At 34.9% G+C, this 17,580-nt stretch overlaps 4 protein-coding genes across 8 annotated transcripts in view; 1 reads left to right on the top strand and 3 right to left on the bottom strand.

The window, feature by feature from the left end:
• The window catches only part of LOC143429063 (uncharacterized), a 32,981-nt gene extending 30,425 nt beyond the window's left edge, over positions 1 to 2,556 (bottom strand). Inside the window, exon 1 of the mRNA XM_076904451.1 lies at positions 2,419 to 2,556. The gene's annotated coding sequence lies outside the window, so the exon portion shown is untranslated. The remainder of the gene's footprint in view (positions 1 to 2,418) is intronic.
• A 3,430-nt stretch (positions 2,557 to 5,986) lies between these two features.
• Pan3 (Poly(A) specific ribonuclease subunit PAN3) lies at positions 5,987 to 12,420 on the bottom strand. 5 transcript variants are annotated; one of them, XM_076904437.1, is made up of 9 exons: positions 12,366 to 12,420; positions 9,793 to 10,062; positions 9,380 to 9,637; positions 8,916 to 9,291; positions 8,637 to 8,753; positions 8,329 to 8,568; positions 7,799 to 8,081; positions 6,947 to 7,301; positions 5,987 to 6,602 (listed from the first exon to the last, which is right to left on the bottom strand). In XM_076904437.1, the coding sequence occupies exons 2-9, from the start codon at positions 9,868 to 9,870 to the stop codon at positions 6,486 to 6,488; spliced, it is 1,824 nt and encodes a 607-aa protein (XP_076760552.1). In that variant the 5' UTR covers positions 9,871 to 10,062; positions 12,366 to 12,420; the 3' UTR covers positions 5,987 to 6,485. The 5 variants fall into 5 exon arrangements, with proteins under 5 accessions (XP_076760552.1, XP_076760556.1, XP_076760554.1 ...); XM_076904441.1 differs by having other exon boundaries at positions 9,380 to 9,559; XM_076904439.1 differs by having other exon boundaries at positions 9,793 to 10,051; positions 12,366 to 12,419.
• Positions 12,421 to 12,587: 167 nt separating this feature from the next.
• Positions 12,588 to 13,325, top strand: Rpb10 (DNA-directed RNA polymerases I, II, and III subunit Rpb10). Its single transcript, XM_076903989.1, has 2 exons — positions 12,588 to 12,738; positions 13,012 to 13,325. Exons 1-2 carry the CDS (start codon positions 12,644 to 12,646, stop codon positions 13,118 to 13,120), a joined length of 204 nt encoding a protein of 67 aa, XP_076760104.1. The 5' UTR covers positions 12,588 to 12,643; the 3' UTR covers positions 13,121 to 13,325.
• On the bottom strand, positions 13,316 to 17,150 carry Path (solute carrier family 36 member pathetic). The gene is made up of 8 exons (XM_076903987.1): positions 17,035 to 17,150; positions 16,738 to 16,836; positions 16,084 to 16,234; positions 15,884 to 16,005; positions 15,399 to 15,757; positions 15,141 to 15,324; positions 14,909 to 15,075; positions 13,316 to 14,796 (listed from the first exon to the last, which is right to left on the bottom strand). The coding sequence occupies exons 1-8, from the start codon at positions 17,088 to 17,090 to the stop codon at positions 14,555 to 14,557; spliced, it is 1,380 nt and encodes a 459-aa protein (XP_076760102.1). The 5' UTR covers positions 17,091 to 17,150; the 3' UTR covers positions 13,316 to 14,554.
• Between the last annotated feature and the right edge of the window lie 430 nt (positions 17,151 to 17,580).

Here is a 17,580-nt window from a genome sequence, read left to right as displayed (position 1 = left end):
CGATAAGGTTTCATGTGAATGAATGATGTATTATATTTTTACACTTTTTTGAGCGATGCCAGTTTCCTGCAAATTTCCGTTTCTGTATGCGACTCAGCCGACAGATCATGAAGCAAGCCAGCAAGCAGTCATCGGCAGAAGTCCCTCGATCTCCCACGCTACTATTATCCGACAAGTATCACTTATCGTTAGTAAAACACGGTATGCTTATTCCATTAAATTACCAACCCTCTACGAAGATTAATTCGACGTGTATAGTGCCATCTACAAAACGCAAGTTGAAACACTCGCCCCGCGTATGGTAGTTGAAAACTCTTGGAGGAAAGTTCCTGGAAGCGCTGTGTACCGTTGCAACATGTTTAGAGAACACGTTACAAAGCGGCGAATTACACGGTCGCATTTAACAACTAAAAGCAAGGCTAACGACCATCCCTGTTGCTTCCATTTCTGTCGAAACTGTGTGCAACTGAATTTATCAACTCCCACGGAAAGGAGGACAAAGTAAAAAAAAAAAAATGATCGATATCTGGAATGTGTTTTTCTCCAGTATTATCTGGCTCAAAGGGTTGTTGCAACATCGTGCCGACAATCCGATATCCTTTAATGAATTAACACACGAACGTGCAGAAGGTGACGCATACAGCTCGAAAAAAATCGTTAAACATTGGCTCTCCCACGGAGCTCGTGCACTGTCCGAGATAAATGTGTGATACACTTTTCATATTGAAAAGCAATCCTTGTTCCGTAAAAAAGCTGAGAAAGGCGCGCGCGTCTGCGCAAGTCAATGCGCGTGAACGCTACCTTTTTATGGAAAATATCTTTAAAATGGCGTATCCATTAAATATGTTTGTTAATCGTTTTTACAAGGCTTTCGATAAAAAACTTTGTTAGAAAATAGTTCTCGTTAATGTTTTACAAAGCAATGACCATCCTTGTGAAGAATTATTTTGAAATCCTTTGTTGAAATTGTAAAGAAGAATTCCTTAAGTAATGCATCCTTAAGTATTATGACTCTAATTACTAAAATAATAAAGATTTGCATTTAAACCTGATTTGCTATGCATTAATGCTGAATCGTAATTGATATAAATGAATTCGCATCCTTCAATACAAAGAAGCTTTGAAAAAGAAGCGTTACCTAATGTTACACTAGCGAAGAACCTTTGAAACTCGGTCTACCTGCTTCTCTAGTATTTAGCTATATTTTGACAGTGTAACACGTTTTCTGCTTAACAATGTTCATGATTGTTTTCAATTTCAGCGACAGATTCTATCTTTAATGTAGAAGTCAAAACTCCTTTCAAGTTGTTGATCGCAACATTGGCAAAGTTCCTTCCAACTCACAAATTCTTTCCGTTCATCGGCTTTGTCAAGTGTAATTCGATATGCAAACCAAAGTCTTCGCGCTCCGTGCGAGAAAAACAACGAGCAACAAATATCATACATAAACAACTTTGGAGATTGAAAAACACCCGAGCTAACCAATTCCACTGTTCAGTAAGTGATTGAAAAAATTTCTCTTTGACTCGACTAAAACACAAAGTTGCAAATTCAATCAAATTTTCTACAAATTTAATAAAATGATACTTGAAACATAAACACCGTATCATTTCCTATAAAACTTAAACAAGAAAACTGTTTTCACAGAATAATGTAACTGATTGTTTTGTAAATATTGAAAAGAACATTTTCTTATTAAAATACAGTAGAGAACAAAATATCGGGACTGCGATCAGACTTCGAACTGCTTACATATTTCATGGAAAATTGATAGGTAAGACGCGTGGTCCATCGAGAAGCTGTCTAGTATTACATTAGAAAGGAACAGTTAGTCACGATTCGTGGATGGAGGGTGAAAGAGAGAAACTGATAGAGTCCATCGATCGTCAGCGACAAACACGCGCGCGCTTCCCGAAAAAAGGATTCGCAGACTCATTTCGAAAATCGGCGGAATTACAGTCGCGTTTTGATAGAATCGTCTAAATTTCGCATCATTTCGCTACGGTTTCTCAACCCAAACATGATTTCCTATCGTATAAACGCTAAACGACATGCGTGATAAGATACAGTGGAAAGGAGAGAGAGTGAATGAGAGAGAGGGAGAGAGGCAGAGGGAGAGGGAGAGAGAGAGAGAGAGAGAGAGAGAGAGAGAGAGAGAGAAAGAGAGAAAGAGAGAGAACGGTAAATTGCAGGGCGGGTCTTGCTGTGGAAAATCGATGGGAATACAGCACGCAGAACACGTAGAACAGAACACGATGGTGGTTGAGTAACATTCGTCCGCGTCTTCGTGAACAAAACGGTTCACTTCGACATAAAACCAAACGCGTAAAAGAGCCACCATTTCCACGCTTATGATCAACACGACGAGAACGAAATACAACAAAAACAAAAAAGGAGAAGGCGATAAATATTACATACCTCACGCCGTCTCGAGGGTGCAAGCGTTGACTTCCGCAACTTATTTTCCAGGAGCAACCCGATGGTCCTACTGACGTTTACGTATATGTGACACGCTCGCAGGTGGTGGTAGCAGTGGTAACAGCGACGCTGATTGCAATGGTGTGTTAGCGGTTGCTGTAGTAGTGGTTGGAAATATACGCAAAAATATATACGCGTACGCGACTGCGCCACCGGATTGGAGTAAGACTGGCTTGAAGCGAGTCTGCAGGCTATCAGAGCGACGTGGTACGAACCGTGTGCGTCCTCGTCGCGGTGCTACCGTGTACTACGTGTTGCTGCTGCCAGAGCCACTGCCGCTCTACCCGCTACACGACCTCTTCCCTTCTTCTGTATATGCCTCTCTACCATCCCTCCGATTCCACGCAGTAGCAATCTTCATGTGAGCAGCCGACGCGGGGTTGCCGCTACCAGTATCGCCCCATTGCATAGTTCCGTTCAAGGATATTTTCAAACGTATACTACCTGCGTAAAGAACTGCCGCTATGCTTACATAGCTCTTGAACAGCTATGGAAATGATTCGCGGGATTAAGCGGAAAGTGATGAAACCAGTCGGATAAGGCGTGAGGGCAATCTAGAATATAAATCTGAATCAATGTCCTCGATTTATATAATTGTTACAGATTTAAATAATGTTAAAATTGATAATATCAGAAAATTAAACGACGTCTGATAATATTATGATTAACATGAAATTTATTGTATATATTTATATGTATATAAAAACTATACTGAAATGTGAATTAGGAAACAATTCGTACAACCATATTTCGCAAATTTGTTCTTACTGACATCCCCGGCGGTACATTTCACTTTTTACCATTGAAGTAGAAAAATGATTAAAAACTTCAAGCACAAAATATTACGTACATCGCAGCACGACGTATAAAGATATTAAACATATACCCTTGTACATAAAATTTTGTACGTTACTACTATTGCCACTTTGCCAGGACACAACCCGATAACACAACTTGTCTCACTTATCTAGCGAGTGATTAATCTTTGTAGCACGGTGATTAAACTACAACTGCGAATAGACAAGAATATCGATTTAAACGAATCGAATGCAAAACATGGTATAGGACTCGTTACTTGTGAACGTGTCCACGAGCCGAGGAGTGGTTAACCGTTATGGGGAAAAGGGAGGGAAGAAAAAAAAAAGCGCACTAACGAACTTCGATGTTAGCCAATAGTCACGTTGCGTTTTTTTATTCAGGCTTACACGCCCGATAAGTGAATTCTACTGAAACTTTTTATCGTGGAATACCTCGACTTCGCCAAACAGCAAAAGAGACAGAAGGGACACAACCAGATGAACGAGACACTAGTAGACCATGTATGTATTGCGCGGCGTGTCCGATGGTAAACAGCCGTTCTTGGAATAAAATAACATAGAAAAACATAAAGCCTTCTTCCTCACCGAGCTCGGGTCATACACATTCACTGGTTTCTTAATTGCCAATCGATAGTGGTTTCTCGCTCAGGGGCATGTCAATCGGTCTCTTTTCAACCTATACACACTAAAGATGTTTTCATGCGACCTTCCGTACAATCCAGTTCCATGATCGTAGGACGACTAGAAGAAAAATTGCCTTGCGCAAGGGTTCGCTGCTCCGACAGTGTTCAGAGTTTCTTAACGACCAGCAGAACTGAATTTAAAGCGGACACAGTTTTACGATCTTGTTATAAATATATTTTGCATCTTTCATCCTGTTTATGACTTGCTAAACTGTTTAGATTGCTTGAAAATAAAATATTTTCGATACAAATTTTACTCAGTACTACTTTACAGAGAAATTAATCTTTCTTTTGGAAAACATTTCTTTTCTATTAATTATTACTTTTTAACTTAATAATTATAATTTATTATCAGAGGAAGAGAAATATATATTTTTTTAAATTTCTTTCTATATCAATTATTAGTAATAAAAAAAAATACCAATATTTTAATATTATTAAACCAATGGTATACAATATTAGTATACCAATATTTTAAATTTTCGCAGCATTGATTGAGAGAAATTTTACCAGTTAAGTTACAATAGTAATTCCTATCATAAAAATTGCACAAAAAGAAATCCGAATACCTCGTCTTCCTAACAGATTGTTTGGTATAAATTCGAATCTAAATACACTCGATTAGACACGATTGCAATAAGTAAAAATATAATATTATATACACAGAAAAGTCGACTGTGAAAGAGTTAATGCTGGGAAATATTGAATAACAGTAGAAAGAATGTAACAGCAATTCGACAACTTTGTAAATTGATATGACGACAAATGTGTTACCATAAAAAGAGTGCTGTTGATGCGACGTCTCTGGGTTAGCGGGTTGATGTCGAATAAAATGAAGACTTACACGCGATCACGCTTCGTGTTACACGGTTGATACGTGTACGAGAAGTGATTGTCAGAAGTGACACATTACGGGGGAGTAAATCATGTCGGCATTAAGACAATTAGATGGAGAACGACAGTTTCAGTCGAGTCGGTTGATGTATCTTGGACAGAAACAGATGTCTAATATGTCTTTTATTTCGGTCGCCATAGTCAATTATATATGCACATACAGTAGCTGAAAAAAGTATTCATACGTAATGAATTTCTAATTTTTCTTGTTATCTTTTTTTTTCTCGCTATTAATAAGATAAAAATTTTCAATATACTCTGGTTAAAAGACAGTTCAATTTTCATTATTTTCATTATAGTATATAAATATTTGATATTTTCAACAGACACTAAGAGTTTTCAGTCTATGAATACTTGTTTTAGTCAAAGAATAGTTGCATACTTAAACAATTTTTGAAAAATGTTACATTCAAAATTTGTATAAGTATTATTTGAAAGCGTATTGTGCGTTGAAAAACATGCCCAAAGATACATATAAACTCGAGATAATCATGATACGATCGAATATGCGCGCATGTACGCAGAGTCTGTCCATACTCCACAATTAGCATTAGAAATGATGAATAATGTGACACCTATTGTTGTAATCATACAATTACGCAATTTTCGTTCATCAAAAGAGCTTGTAAGTATGAAAGCCGTTATTTAAAATATGTATAAATATCACTTCAAGGCACGTAGCGTCAAAAAGTGCACGAATTTAAGGTTGAAGTTTACGAATAAAGCGCTAGGCGACAACCATGTGTATGGTATACGATCGAGCGTGTGTTCGTGTTTGTATGCAAAGTCTGTCTATATTGCGGTCGTGCAATTGCGCGAAGGAAATGAGATCAAGTTTGAGTGATTGCGGACAGCAGTCGAAGAGAGGAGGAGAACGGCAGGGCATGGAGATAGGACAGTTCAAGAACCGAATCTATAGATTGCCAGCTGGATAAACTGGAACAAACGAAGTGTTACATTTCTACAAGTATTACATACGTCTTTTCCATATAGTAGTTATACCTTTTTTTTTTTTTTTTGATATTTAAAATATGAAAATAAATTATCATACAGAGATACAATGCATCGCTAACGATGTAACCTCTTAAAATAATTATACAGGATTGTTTAAGATTGCTTTCAAAAATAAACATTTATTTCAAAATTAATGCTTACCAGCTGTATCCTAAAAACTAAGATCTACCCTACACACTGACTGTGTTTAGGTGTTTGTTTTCCTTCTCTTAAGACTTCTTAAGATCTCATTGCATTATTAAGTTGTGTACATTATTTCTTTCTTTGTATGTATAGTACCACAATAGCTTCCACAGCAAGTTCAAACGCTTTCTGATTTACATAATCACATGATCTTCTTGCACACATGTATTACATTCAAATGGCAGTATCAGAATGCATTTTGCACGTATCTAATGATTCCACACTTGAAATCATGTTTACAAACTGGTTCATGTACTATTATTTTCCTTATCACCAAACTTAACTCTCCAGCCGAATTTCACTTCCCCTATGTCTTGATAAACATTAAAATGATAGTACCGCTAAATGATGATATCACATTTATGGTTCGGAGTATGTACTGTTTTGGTCAGCTGAGAAAAACTGTGACACGGACCTAGACAGCTTCTTTCGCGGATTGTACCAATTCTCCAAATGAGGTTTCCAAACATTGTCGTAATTCTGCGTAACTTACTACTAATACACTCTGTTCATCTCGTGACATCAAACATATCTATAAGATTATAAAGAACGCATTCAGAAATATATATTTCATATAATGCACATAGTAGACATAATGCAAACCTCAAGGAGAGATGGGAAGATTTAGTTTATCGGTGTTAAATTTGCCAAACTTTATTAACTTCTTTTCAAGAAAAAGTATTGAGAAATGTTAAAATTCAAGTTTCATACACTTAATATTTAACATAGATAAATTAAATATTCCCCTCTCTCGATAAAAGCGAGTATTTTAATGATTAGTTTCCTTAATATACGATTAAAAGTAATAAAATATTGTTTTGTCCAGGGCAAAATAATTCGGGACCAAAACACACAATTCGAAGAAGAAGAGTATACCTTATCCTGAGAACCTGAATCCAACTTATTTAGACAAGATACAACGTGTGCCATATCCAACCATGGTCTTCCATCAGCAGCTACCTGGTGGAAAACATAATCCCTAAACAATTTGAGCATGTATCGGTCACCGGTTTCTGCCCATGTAGGTTCCATATTAAGCTCGGGCCTTTCGTTAATAGTAGCCAACTTTACAAGTAACTTAAATAATCTTCCGTTTTCAAGTTCCTTGGCAAGCTCATTTTCCAATACATCGGATCGAAGTTGAGCTGCATCTAACTGCGTATAAAATCGTGCTCCGATCATCGGCATGAGATCTGTTACACTTCTTCGTGCTTGATTAGAAAGTAAATACCTATAAAATTATATTCATATATAAGTAAATTATTTATACGTAAATGTGAACATACACACATCGAATAACTAAATATCACTTCTTTTCGTTTCACCGAAAGTCTCAATTTTATGACGAGAACTGTGCCACACAAAAAATTTAATTCGTTCAGAGCAATAGGAAATGTGTTGACAAATGAAAAAGGTAGAAAATATATATCAAATCAAATAATTAGAAAATGTACTATATTTATTTTATTAATCCTTTCCAAGCTTATGGCGGACATATCAGCGACTATGAATCGAATACTATAAGAAGTATGCTGTTTCATTATCTTAGCAAACGTTGCCCTCGAATTCAATTGAATAAAAACGAGACATGTTATTTTTCAATCTTTTTGTAAAAAAAAAATAGAGCAGTAACAATAAAGATATGTTTTCAACGTGACATGGTAGCTTGAAAGGATTAAAGTTACTAAATAAAAGCATGTCTCTGAAAAAGAGAAAATGTATACAAACAGAATTAGATTGCGAAGATCCGTAGAGTAGGAACGTGCGACAAGTTCAAGGGAAGCTTGCATGTTGTCGCGATGGACGGCAAGGAGACTGCGACAAGCTAACGCCAACACCAACTTTCCTAGAGCGATTAAATCTTCCTGTTGGTAATGCGGTATAAGCGAGAGTGGATTTGTTGCATTTCCATCAAAGGTAACAACATCCGGTATGGCTGCACAACTTAAACGAAGTCTCGTTCGCGACGTGAGTAACACTTTCGTTGGATCTAAACATCTATATGCCAAACCTAAAGAATGAATACGATAAAATTAAAAATAAAATGGAATAAATGGATATCATAAAAATACAGTTAGCAACTATGTATTAATAACGACACAAGCGATAATGAATACAATTAAAATCCGTTCTCTTTTCTTATTTAAATAATAAATGCCGCCCATTTGCACGACATTCTGCGTTCGTTTAAAAATGATGAATTAGGATAAGTATTCATTGTAACTTGAAGAACGATCATGTTACAACGAAATACAAACCAGCAGCATGTATAACACGAAGTGCGGCAGTGAGTTGAATTATGTAGCTCCATATGACGCTTTCTGGTAACATACTGCTATGTTGTTGCCTCAAAATAGTATTTCTAGTATGACTGTACGGTCGAGGAGCGTTTGGATCGGAGGAAAACGGGTCCGTATAACCATTTAATTCGGTTGCTGAGAAATGCTTAGTTAATAATGTTTCCGATCCGGGATGATAGTCGTAAACGAATACCATGGCTAAAATAATAAAAAATCGTTTCACAAAGATACGGAGACTAATTTTCATTTAGTACATTCGTACGGACAATGGTCACCAAAAGCCTTGGTGGTAAAAACTTCTCTCAACTGCACCAAATTAGTATGCGATAATCGCTTCCACATATCTACTAGCACCATACACTTTGTATTAGCAAGTCTGAAATCTAAAAACATATTAAATGCTTACCTCGGCACCAGTTTCAAATCCTTCTCTTTAAATATTACAATGTATATTCTACGTTTGCCCTTTAACACACGTTCAAATTTCTAATAAACGTCGGCAATCTAATTTTATTATGTAACTCGATAACTATAGTGGCACTCACCATGTATACGCCGTAAACAATAACGCGTACCGCTTTTGATGCTGGTAGCTTTGTACGTCGACGTTTGATAACCGAGCATCGTCGATGCTGGTTTATGAATTGGTTCCAACGGGCACAGCTCGTGATAGTTATCTACCTCGTTCGGTAGATCGGGAAATCGTATTAAATCAGGTTGTGCTAACGTTAAAGCATTCTTTTGCAAAATGTCTACTCGTAAACTTTCACTGAGAAAAAAACTGGGTGTCGCTTGAGGAGGTGGAGTCGAGGGAGCAGAAGAATTGTTAGATGACGTGGCTTTCGTAGGTTTCACTGGTTGAAGATGTGAAGGTGTACCTGGATAGACATAGCCTACCTGACCTGCTCCCACACTTCCAATCTATCAATGAAAAGTATGAAAATCAATTCGTTGGTTAATTGGATATTAAAATTCTACAAAATCTCGACAATCTTTTTAATTTGCTTACAGTCTCAGTTCCTTCCTCAGCTCCGACAGTATCAGTCGCAGCATTTCCAAGGTAAAAATAAGTAGTACCACCCACATTCTCTTGCGAATGATAAGAATTATTGAAAATATTCGGCGAACTGCTGTTGCTACTAGTAAGACCTCTTCCAGGTACAAATTCTGGACTGGCAGTTACCTTTTTCTGTGAATCCAGAGTAAGGTTGGACAAGTGTTTTGTAACAATTGTAGTGCTTAGAGTTACCCCTGGACTTTGACGATTCTGTCCAAAGATACATAATAAAAGAATCATGTGAATGTACATTCCTGCTACTATCTGTACATTTGGTGTGATCGTTTTATGTAATCGAATGAATGAAAAATGAAAAATTTGTACTTGACTCTCCTCAAATAAATTGCAGATGAGTAATACACTACCATGTAGGTAGCAAGCTTGGACTCCAGTGGAACGCCGTTTGTTTGAGGAGTATATGCAACAAACATTGATGGGTCCATCTCTCCTTCAACCACTGCATTTACCGCTATCACGTTTAACCCTCACTTCTAGTCCCTGTATATCTTCGATATCTTTCTCCCAACTGGATATCCCTTCTCACCTGTTTCCTTCAACGGGAACTAATAAATGTGCTTTATGCTGATTATACTTTCTTGTTATGCAGCTATCAATTATCAGATTCTGCAACATGTCTTATGAATACATAAGTATAAATAAAAAATAAGTTTATGGTAACATGCTACATATTATTCGACGGCTTGAGAATCATAGCAATATTTTAAAAAATCCATGCATTTGAATTTTGAATAATAAATTTCATCGCACAAATCAATTTTAAATTATATTCACTGTTATTTTTCTAAATAACTTGTACCCAGTAAACTGAAACAGTACAGTTAAGTAAATTTCTTACTACCATGATCCTCAGCTTTTAACTTTGAGCTATCATTTAATACCATATCATAAAAGTAAATGTTCAACGACAACATGTAAATGGGACTACGTGTAAGATTCAAATAGTCGCACAAAAAATTTCAAACAAGGAAACACTATTTATCTACAAAATACACTGAAAGAATATTGTATATTTTACGTATAATTATTGAGATTGATAATGATTTTTATTATTTATCCACATTGAATAAAATTATTTAAAACTAAAGCAACAACGGACAAGTAAGTAACAGCTGTGGAATGTAAAAATAAAACTTGTACGAAATAAATAATGTTATTTGATTTTATTTCGAGCGCATCAGACTTTGTCTAAATAGTTTGGTGTTTGCAAAATTAGCCGTGCGTAAATTTAATAAAGTATACATCGCTGGGTGTAAACGGAGAACTAATCAGTGCACAGGGGTAAAACTTTCAACGTAAGATAAATCGTAGATTCTGAATGAAATTTTTGAATTCAACGTGTAGAACTAAAGTTATGTGAAAGAGAAAAAGACGGGAAACCGAAAAGAGCAAAGTAGAATCGCAGACGATAGCAATGGCAGCTGATTTTGACAATACAGCGAAAAGGACGCACAGGATATAACCTTGAGTTCTGGTAACTGGTGATCCGAGAATACACCGTAATCATGGATTTCGATGAGAAATTCGACGGATCGCGCGGTGCGGAGATCGAAAACGGTGAAAATCATACAGGAGGAATCATATCAGACGAAACGCGTGCGAAAAGTACGCTCAGCTAACATAACCATTTACTTGATACACTGTCACTGATATCGCGTTAGTGTACGGCACCAAAATTCCGATATTTCCGGTTTCCGATACTGCACGACAGACGCGCGCGGCGAGAAACAACAGTTAGAGCGACGATTCGATAGCAGTCTGACCGTGTTATAACATGTTTCCATCCAGTAGACAAAGGAGAAAGCAGAACCAATCCGATCTTGTATGTTTATGGTGTTCTCCCTTTGCTTCGGCCTCGTATTTTTCTCTTTCTACCTCCCTCACCCTTCCGCGCCCCCCACTCTATTCATGTCCTTCGATCGGAGCAGCTGTCTCTCCACCACGGCTTGTCTCCGGCCACGGGAGATGAGAAGCTCTGTATTTACCTTACAAGCTACTGCGTTCTTTTTTCCTTTTTCTTTTTTCTTTTTCTCTTTCTCTTTCTCTTTCTCTTTCTCAACGAATTCGATATTGAAACGCATCGTTAAACAGTGCGAAATCGATTAACCGATTCGAGACGAGGCATTTTTTTGGATACCATCCCCGGGAGCGAAAATTTGTAAAAATCTTTCACTAATCATCGATTATCCAAATTTAATTTGAAAACGCACACGGTGCGTTCTGTTGTGTCGTTTTGCCTCGGAAAATCACAACGGTGTGTTGCTCGTCTCGAATGGGTGATTAAGCCACGTCCAATGGCTCTCAATATTTTTTCAAGTCTTGGAAAACACTAAACTATGATATTTTTTTACGCGGAACACTTACGACAAATCGTCGTGAACTTTAAAACGGTCGCTCGGTCGGCAACCTTTTTTAATTGAAAAAAAGGCGGAAACAGTTTTTAATTATATACTTAATTTTCTCGATCGCTGACCACGGATAGAGGACCACTGAACTAAGGAACGGAAATAATGCTACGATTCGGTTGGTACAACACCGTGGCAAGCGTATGGTGACGTTATTGCGTCGCGTTTAGAATATTTATATCGGCATACAATCTATTATAGTTGATCAACATTTTACCAACATTATCAATCTTTTACATAATAAGAAAAATAAGAAAATTTCTACAAAAGAGGTAGAGTAGTAATAACAATTACTGTATAAAAAGTATCCCATTTTTTTTGTTAAAGGTTATCTGAGACACAATTTTCTAAGTCAATATTAATTTTGTTAAGAAACAGTATTCTACCGATCCTTCTATGTTTCAATTACTCGATGTAGTTAAAAAACGTATACATTCTCCAACTTTGTACTGATTTTATAACACCTCTATTTTTACTAATTAGCAATAGGCTACTAATAAAATTCAAATATTTACAATAAATTTAAGACTTCCCTCGATACTGCGGTCTTCTTAATGCCTTTCTATATTTGTATAATTACATTGGCAATAGTGAGCAGCGTCGAATCAGACTTCAGAGTATTGCACAATTTCTAAACACTATTTCTATACGACTATCTTAACTATCGAGATTTCGAGAACCGCGAGCTGGTGAATAATTATCTTACGTCTAATTGCTTGTTATTCCAAATTTTAATAACAACCTATTAAACGATACTTGAGAAGATTTCATTGTTAACCAAAAATTTATAACGATGATCATACCTGTTCGCTGTTTTACCTGTGGAAAAGTGATCGGCAATAAATGGGAAGCTTACCTTGGTTTGTTGCAAGCAGAATATACGGAAGGGTGAGTATATACACACCATTACGTAGAATTACAAAGAGAAATGCATTAAAAGTAATTTGGCTAGCTTTCTCGTTGACGGAAACAATATAACCTCAATTTCCCAAAGGTTAAATTGGAACGTACCTGAAACAAAAATCACTCGAGATTAGATCGTCGTAAATTCTGTGACGGAAAATACAATATTACATTTATATTGATTTAATAGAGTGTACGTAAAAATGTTAACACTGCAATTGATTAATACTGTACATAATATACATATGTGTGTTACAGAGATGCTCTCGATGCATTGGGATTAAAACGATATTGTTGCCGCAGAATGCTTCTTGGACATGTAGATTTAATTGAGAAACTTTTGAATTATGCGCCGTTAGAAAAGTAGACAGACGCGTAGAGTACCTACTTTTTTTTCCACATGTTTACTGCGAATGTTAATAAAAACATTATTTATTCTATACTTCCAGCAGTGCAATCTCAATATATTCAGCATTGTTTGTATTAAAACACTGTGGTGTATAGAAATGTCTTTTTTTAATTTGTATACAAAATAGGGTAGAATAAAATAATGTACAAAGGATATTGTAAAATGATTTGTATTTTATTTTTTTAAACTGTAATCACTTTATTGTACCTTCTTTTTTTTCTTTTTTTCCTATCAGGAATATGTAAAAATTTCCAACAATTGTATAAAAAGTTCGATTAATTTACAACAAGTTTGATAAGCAAAAATTGCTTTAAGATCATGCTTGTTTCTTTTTTAAAGTATACATTGGTATTACTAAATGCAACACAGAAGAGTGAAACATTTTTTGCACTATATACCACACGCATGAAATATGTAACAAAAACTTATTTCATACATGTATATGATTGTTGTATCTAAAAGACCTGCTTATAAATGTCTCAACTATAGTAACAATACTTATAAAATACCAATAACCTATTTGATTAAAGTTTAGAAATAAACGAAGGTTATATTTTGGGAATTGATTGTTAATTTTTAACAATGTACTTTCCTATGCGTCGAGAGCTCCTACAAATCTTAATTTGAACTTGGAAGTTTTACACGACATACAATTTCAATGATTTTAGATGCGTTTCACATAACCAACTATAGTGTAATCGTATTTGCAAAAATATAACTTTCTCAAATGTAATTTATCAGTAGCGGTGATTAAAAATGTTCATCTCGTTAAATAAATACTCATTAAAACTACACAGTATTGTTCCAATGTAAAATATTTCCTATATAAATACTGTCAATTTTCCTCAGTCTAGATTTTCCATGAATAAATAGATTTTACTACGCATTAAGTTTTAGGAACAAAGTAAACTATTAATATACTTCCACATTCATTAATTGCTGATAATCATTAAATTTTTTCATATAACCTTCTCTAATATTAATCTTCCAATCATATTATTTGAACCATACCAAATTCCGATTTCTGAATTAATCATTCCTACAAGAACTCAATTTTTAAGCTTTCATTTATACAACAACCAAGGTAACAATGTTGATTAAAATTTTTTTTCTCTTACTAGAGCACTTCTTATAAGTGTTATACATTAAATTTAAATTTCTAACTGATTGAAATTTTATATGAAATTTTCAATTACGTATGCGTTTGAAAATATATTAGTATATCTCTCATTTTTATATACACTATTGTTCTAGGTGACAGTTTCTGGAAAATAGCGAAATTATCAGAAATTCATTATGCTAAAATCTGTTAAATAATCACTCCCAAACGTTTCCAATCTTTGGAATATTGGAATATCTACAGATCTATGTAGACATATCGAAGGACTTTTTTTAGCTATACAATTTCGTGATGTCTATCAATGCGCTACGTGAGCCAAACACTAGAGCCATAAAACCAATTATACATATGATTATGTTCTTTAGTGCTACCCAATTTCCTGGTCCGAACCCAACATCCCAGTAGGTTACAGTTTCAATGAACACAGGTATTAATAACCCTAATATTGAGAAGCAAAATGCACCAATTAGTCCAATGAAAGGTCCGATAGTTGGTACAACTACAGCTAGTAAAACTGTAACATACAAATAGACATATTTAATTTTTCGGTTTTTAATATTGTGCATTTAAAATCCTTTCATATCATATCTTATAACGAGTATTCAATTAAAAGTACCAAACAGTACCTGCCCCTGTAACCATAACTGTCCTTAAAATGTAATTGGCCAGCATTGGTTTCTTCTGGAATCGTTCCTTTAAACCATCCCATGCAATATCAAGGCAGACGTAAAATTGTAGTCCAAATGTACAGTAAACGGCAAGGGCTATTAAAATCTTCACTACTTGTGCCGGTCTAAAATAGAAATATAACATACTGTTAAAGATAATACTTATCATAATATTTATCGTAACACTTACATTTCTGTTATTGGTAGATTTAAAGTGATGCTTTCCATGGTATCATCTTGATATTTTACATATCCCAAGAATCCAAGTAAAATGTATATCAGTGTAACTCCAGACATTCCCTTGTTGAGAACACCGCAAATTCCAACTATATGTTCTGGTGTTTTCATATTATTCTCCAGTGGCATCACAACACCTACAACACCATACTTTTAGTAAAGTAAATAGTAGGTACATTTACATTTGTGTAAATACATCGAGCTTATATACCTATTGCTTCCATTGCAAATATAGTAATACTGAAGAATTGTGGGAAGTTTTCGATGGGTGCGAATAAAGGCACAGATACAATTGGTGGCATATCCCAGACCAAGTAATAAAATGTTATTCCTAAACCTGTTGCCATAAATATATTGGCCACCATGGAAACTGGTGCCAGATATTTTAGATTTGGTATCCAACTGAGCAGTATCATTGGAATCAATAAACAAGCTGACATCAATCGGATACTGAATGCATCAGGACTACTGTAATGGTTGATGATTTGAACAAAGTTCGCAGCAACGATAACTGTGTACACACTGCAGGTGCCGAAGTATGTTGCAAATAAACTAATCTGTATAAGATATCTGTGTAAAATTTAATCAATTATTTAATTATTTACTTACTGGAGGATATTTCAATATCATACAAAATACTATTCTTGTAGTAATATTTCTTACATAATATATTTTTATCTTATTATTATAGCTTACCTAATTGGCTTTGAAAATTTCCTCCCCCATTCTGGTCCCGTAGCAAACGCAGCTTCCGCTACATCGGCAAAACTCATCTCTGTACGCCTCGTTTTATGATAAAGGACGTGTGCACATTTTATCTAAAAATATGAATTCGATTTACACCATTCACTGTAACAATTGATATCATCGTGGTTAATATCTTCACTTCTACATACCAAAATATATGCACAGTGTGTGCACACAAACGCCACTAGAATTGTGGAAAATACACCGACGAGGAGACCAGCATTCTTAAAAGCTAGTGGCATGGATAATATACCCGTTCCAAGCGAAGCTTTAAGTAAATGCGTTAATGTGTCACAATCCCTAAAACATAACTGATTAGATTAATTGATGAAAACGTGTCCATCTGGCATTGTATACTTATCCTTCAATTTAGAAGGAATTCTTTTGTTTTATGATAAATCAAACTTGAGCAACTAGTAGCCCACCAAAGTTGTTTGTGAATTAATTCACAATATCACATTTTATAGTTAACAGGCATGCGTGTTGGCAATGGCGATAAATATAAAAATACAGTAATTCCTTTCTTTACATGGTCGGACAATAATCATTCTTTGGCATTTAGTGAAGTAATTATATTAAGTAATAAAGGTTGACTACTTTAGATATAAATATAACTTTGTTTCACAATTAATAAGTAATAATGTATAAAGAAAAGGACTTTATGTACATCGAAGAACTGTACATAACATTTCTACAACTAAACGGCAACAACAACACAGCAATTGTCAATGCAGCAATGTTGAGAAAGTTCTGGCTAATCGTTAAATAATTATTTTTATATTAACTGCATTATCGCAACTTACGTCGTCGGGTTATCTACTCTTCGTTCAGTGAAGGGATCGAAGCTCTTGCCATCACCCTGTCCGGCTTCGATATCTCGTGGAGCAACTTGCACTTTGTATCTGCAATGAAGATGATACAATTATAGTACTGGCACTTGTATAATGTTATTTTACATAATATCACTAATAATTTTATTATATAACAATATTTTTAATAATAATTAGATCCTCTTAACTGATCTACGTGTTTATAAATATGCACACTGTACAAATTGCTGTTTAGGTCTAATGTAAATTATATTTACTGTGAATTCTTACTTTGTTAATATGCCATCTTTCGCGTTAGACCCATCCTGGGGCAGGAAAGTGTCCATTTCTGTTGGCAGTTTGTTGTCCTGTACAAGAAACAAGCATACATGTATCTTTTATGTTTAATACATATATTTATATTATTTGTATTTACATATATTTTATATGTCCCTATGCGTGTATAATACGTACTTATATATATTTTTGATGTATCATTTTTTACAGTAACGGGTTTTTATTAAAACTTACCATTTTCATGTACACGTGTGTTCCGATCTTACTAATATATTATGTTATCTATAACAAAAAAAAAGTTACACATTTCAATATTGATAGTTTAATTTTATTGTAATATTATTGAAAAAGATTAACAGCTTGCAAATAATAATAAAATGGAAGAAAGAATAATATAAATTCATTATTTGTACAATACAATACATCTGACTTATTTGTGCTAATAATTGTCAGACTGTCTCAAAATATAGTTAACGATAACAAATGCAAAAACCGAAATACTTTAAATCTACTAGACTTACAAATAAATTATCCTTTCTA

Source organism: Xylocopa sonorina, chromosome 11 (genome assembly GCF_050948175.1).
Source record: "Xylocopa sonorina isolate GNS202 chromosome 11, iyXylSono1_principal, whole genome shotgun sequence".
Classification (NCBI taxonomy): Eukaryota; Metazoa; Arthropoda; class Insecta; order Hymenoptera; family Apidae; genus Xylocopa; species Xylocopa sonorina.
The sequence above is the reverse complement of the archived record's forward strand: the minus strand, read 5'-3'. Positions and strand labels throughout refer to the sequence as shown.

What these genes read in the sequence shown, in the direction of transcription:
- Pan3 (XM_076904437.1), bottom strand. Translation starts at nt 9,870, where the DNA reads ATGGACCCATCAATGTTTGTTGCATATACTCCTCAAACAAACGGCGTT. An exon ending in CTGAGGAAGGAACTGAGACT is followed by an intron (nt 9,292 to 9,379) that starts GTAAGCAAATTA and finishes TTTCATTGATAG; the next exon opens with ATTGGAAGTGTGGGAGCAGG. An exon ending in TCGTGTTATACATGCTGCTG is followed by an intron (nt 8,082 to 8,328) that starts GTTTGTATTTCG and finishes TTCATTCTTTAG; the next exon opens with GTTTGGCATATAGATGTTTA.
- Rpb10 (XM_076903989.1), top strand. Translation starts at nt 12,644, where the DNA reads ATGATCATACCTGTTCGCTGTTTTACCTGTGGAAAAGTGATCGGCAAT. An exon ending in CAAGCAGAATATACGGAAGG is followed by an intron (nt 12,739 to 13,011) that starts GTGAGTATATAC and finishes TGTGTGTTACAG; the next exon opens with AGATGCTCTCGATGCATTGG.
- Path (XM_076903987.1), bottom strand. Translation starts at nt 17,090, where the DNA reads ATGGACACTTTCCTGCCCCAGGATGGGTCTAACGCGAAAGATGGCATA. An exon ending in AGAGTAGATAACCCGACGAC is followed by an intron (nt 16,235 to 16,737) that starts GTAAGTTGCGAT and finishes GTTATGTTTTAG; the next exon opens with GGATTGTGACACATTAACGC. An exon ending in AGTTATGGTTACAGGGGCAG is followed by an intron (nt 14,797 to 14,908) that starts GTACTGTTTGGT and finishes TGTATGTTACAG; the next exon opens with TTTTACTAGCTGTAGTTGTA.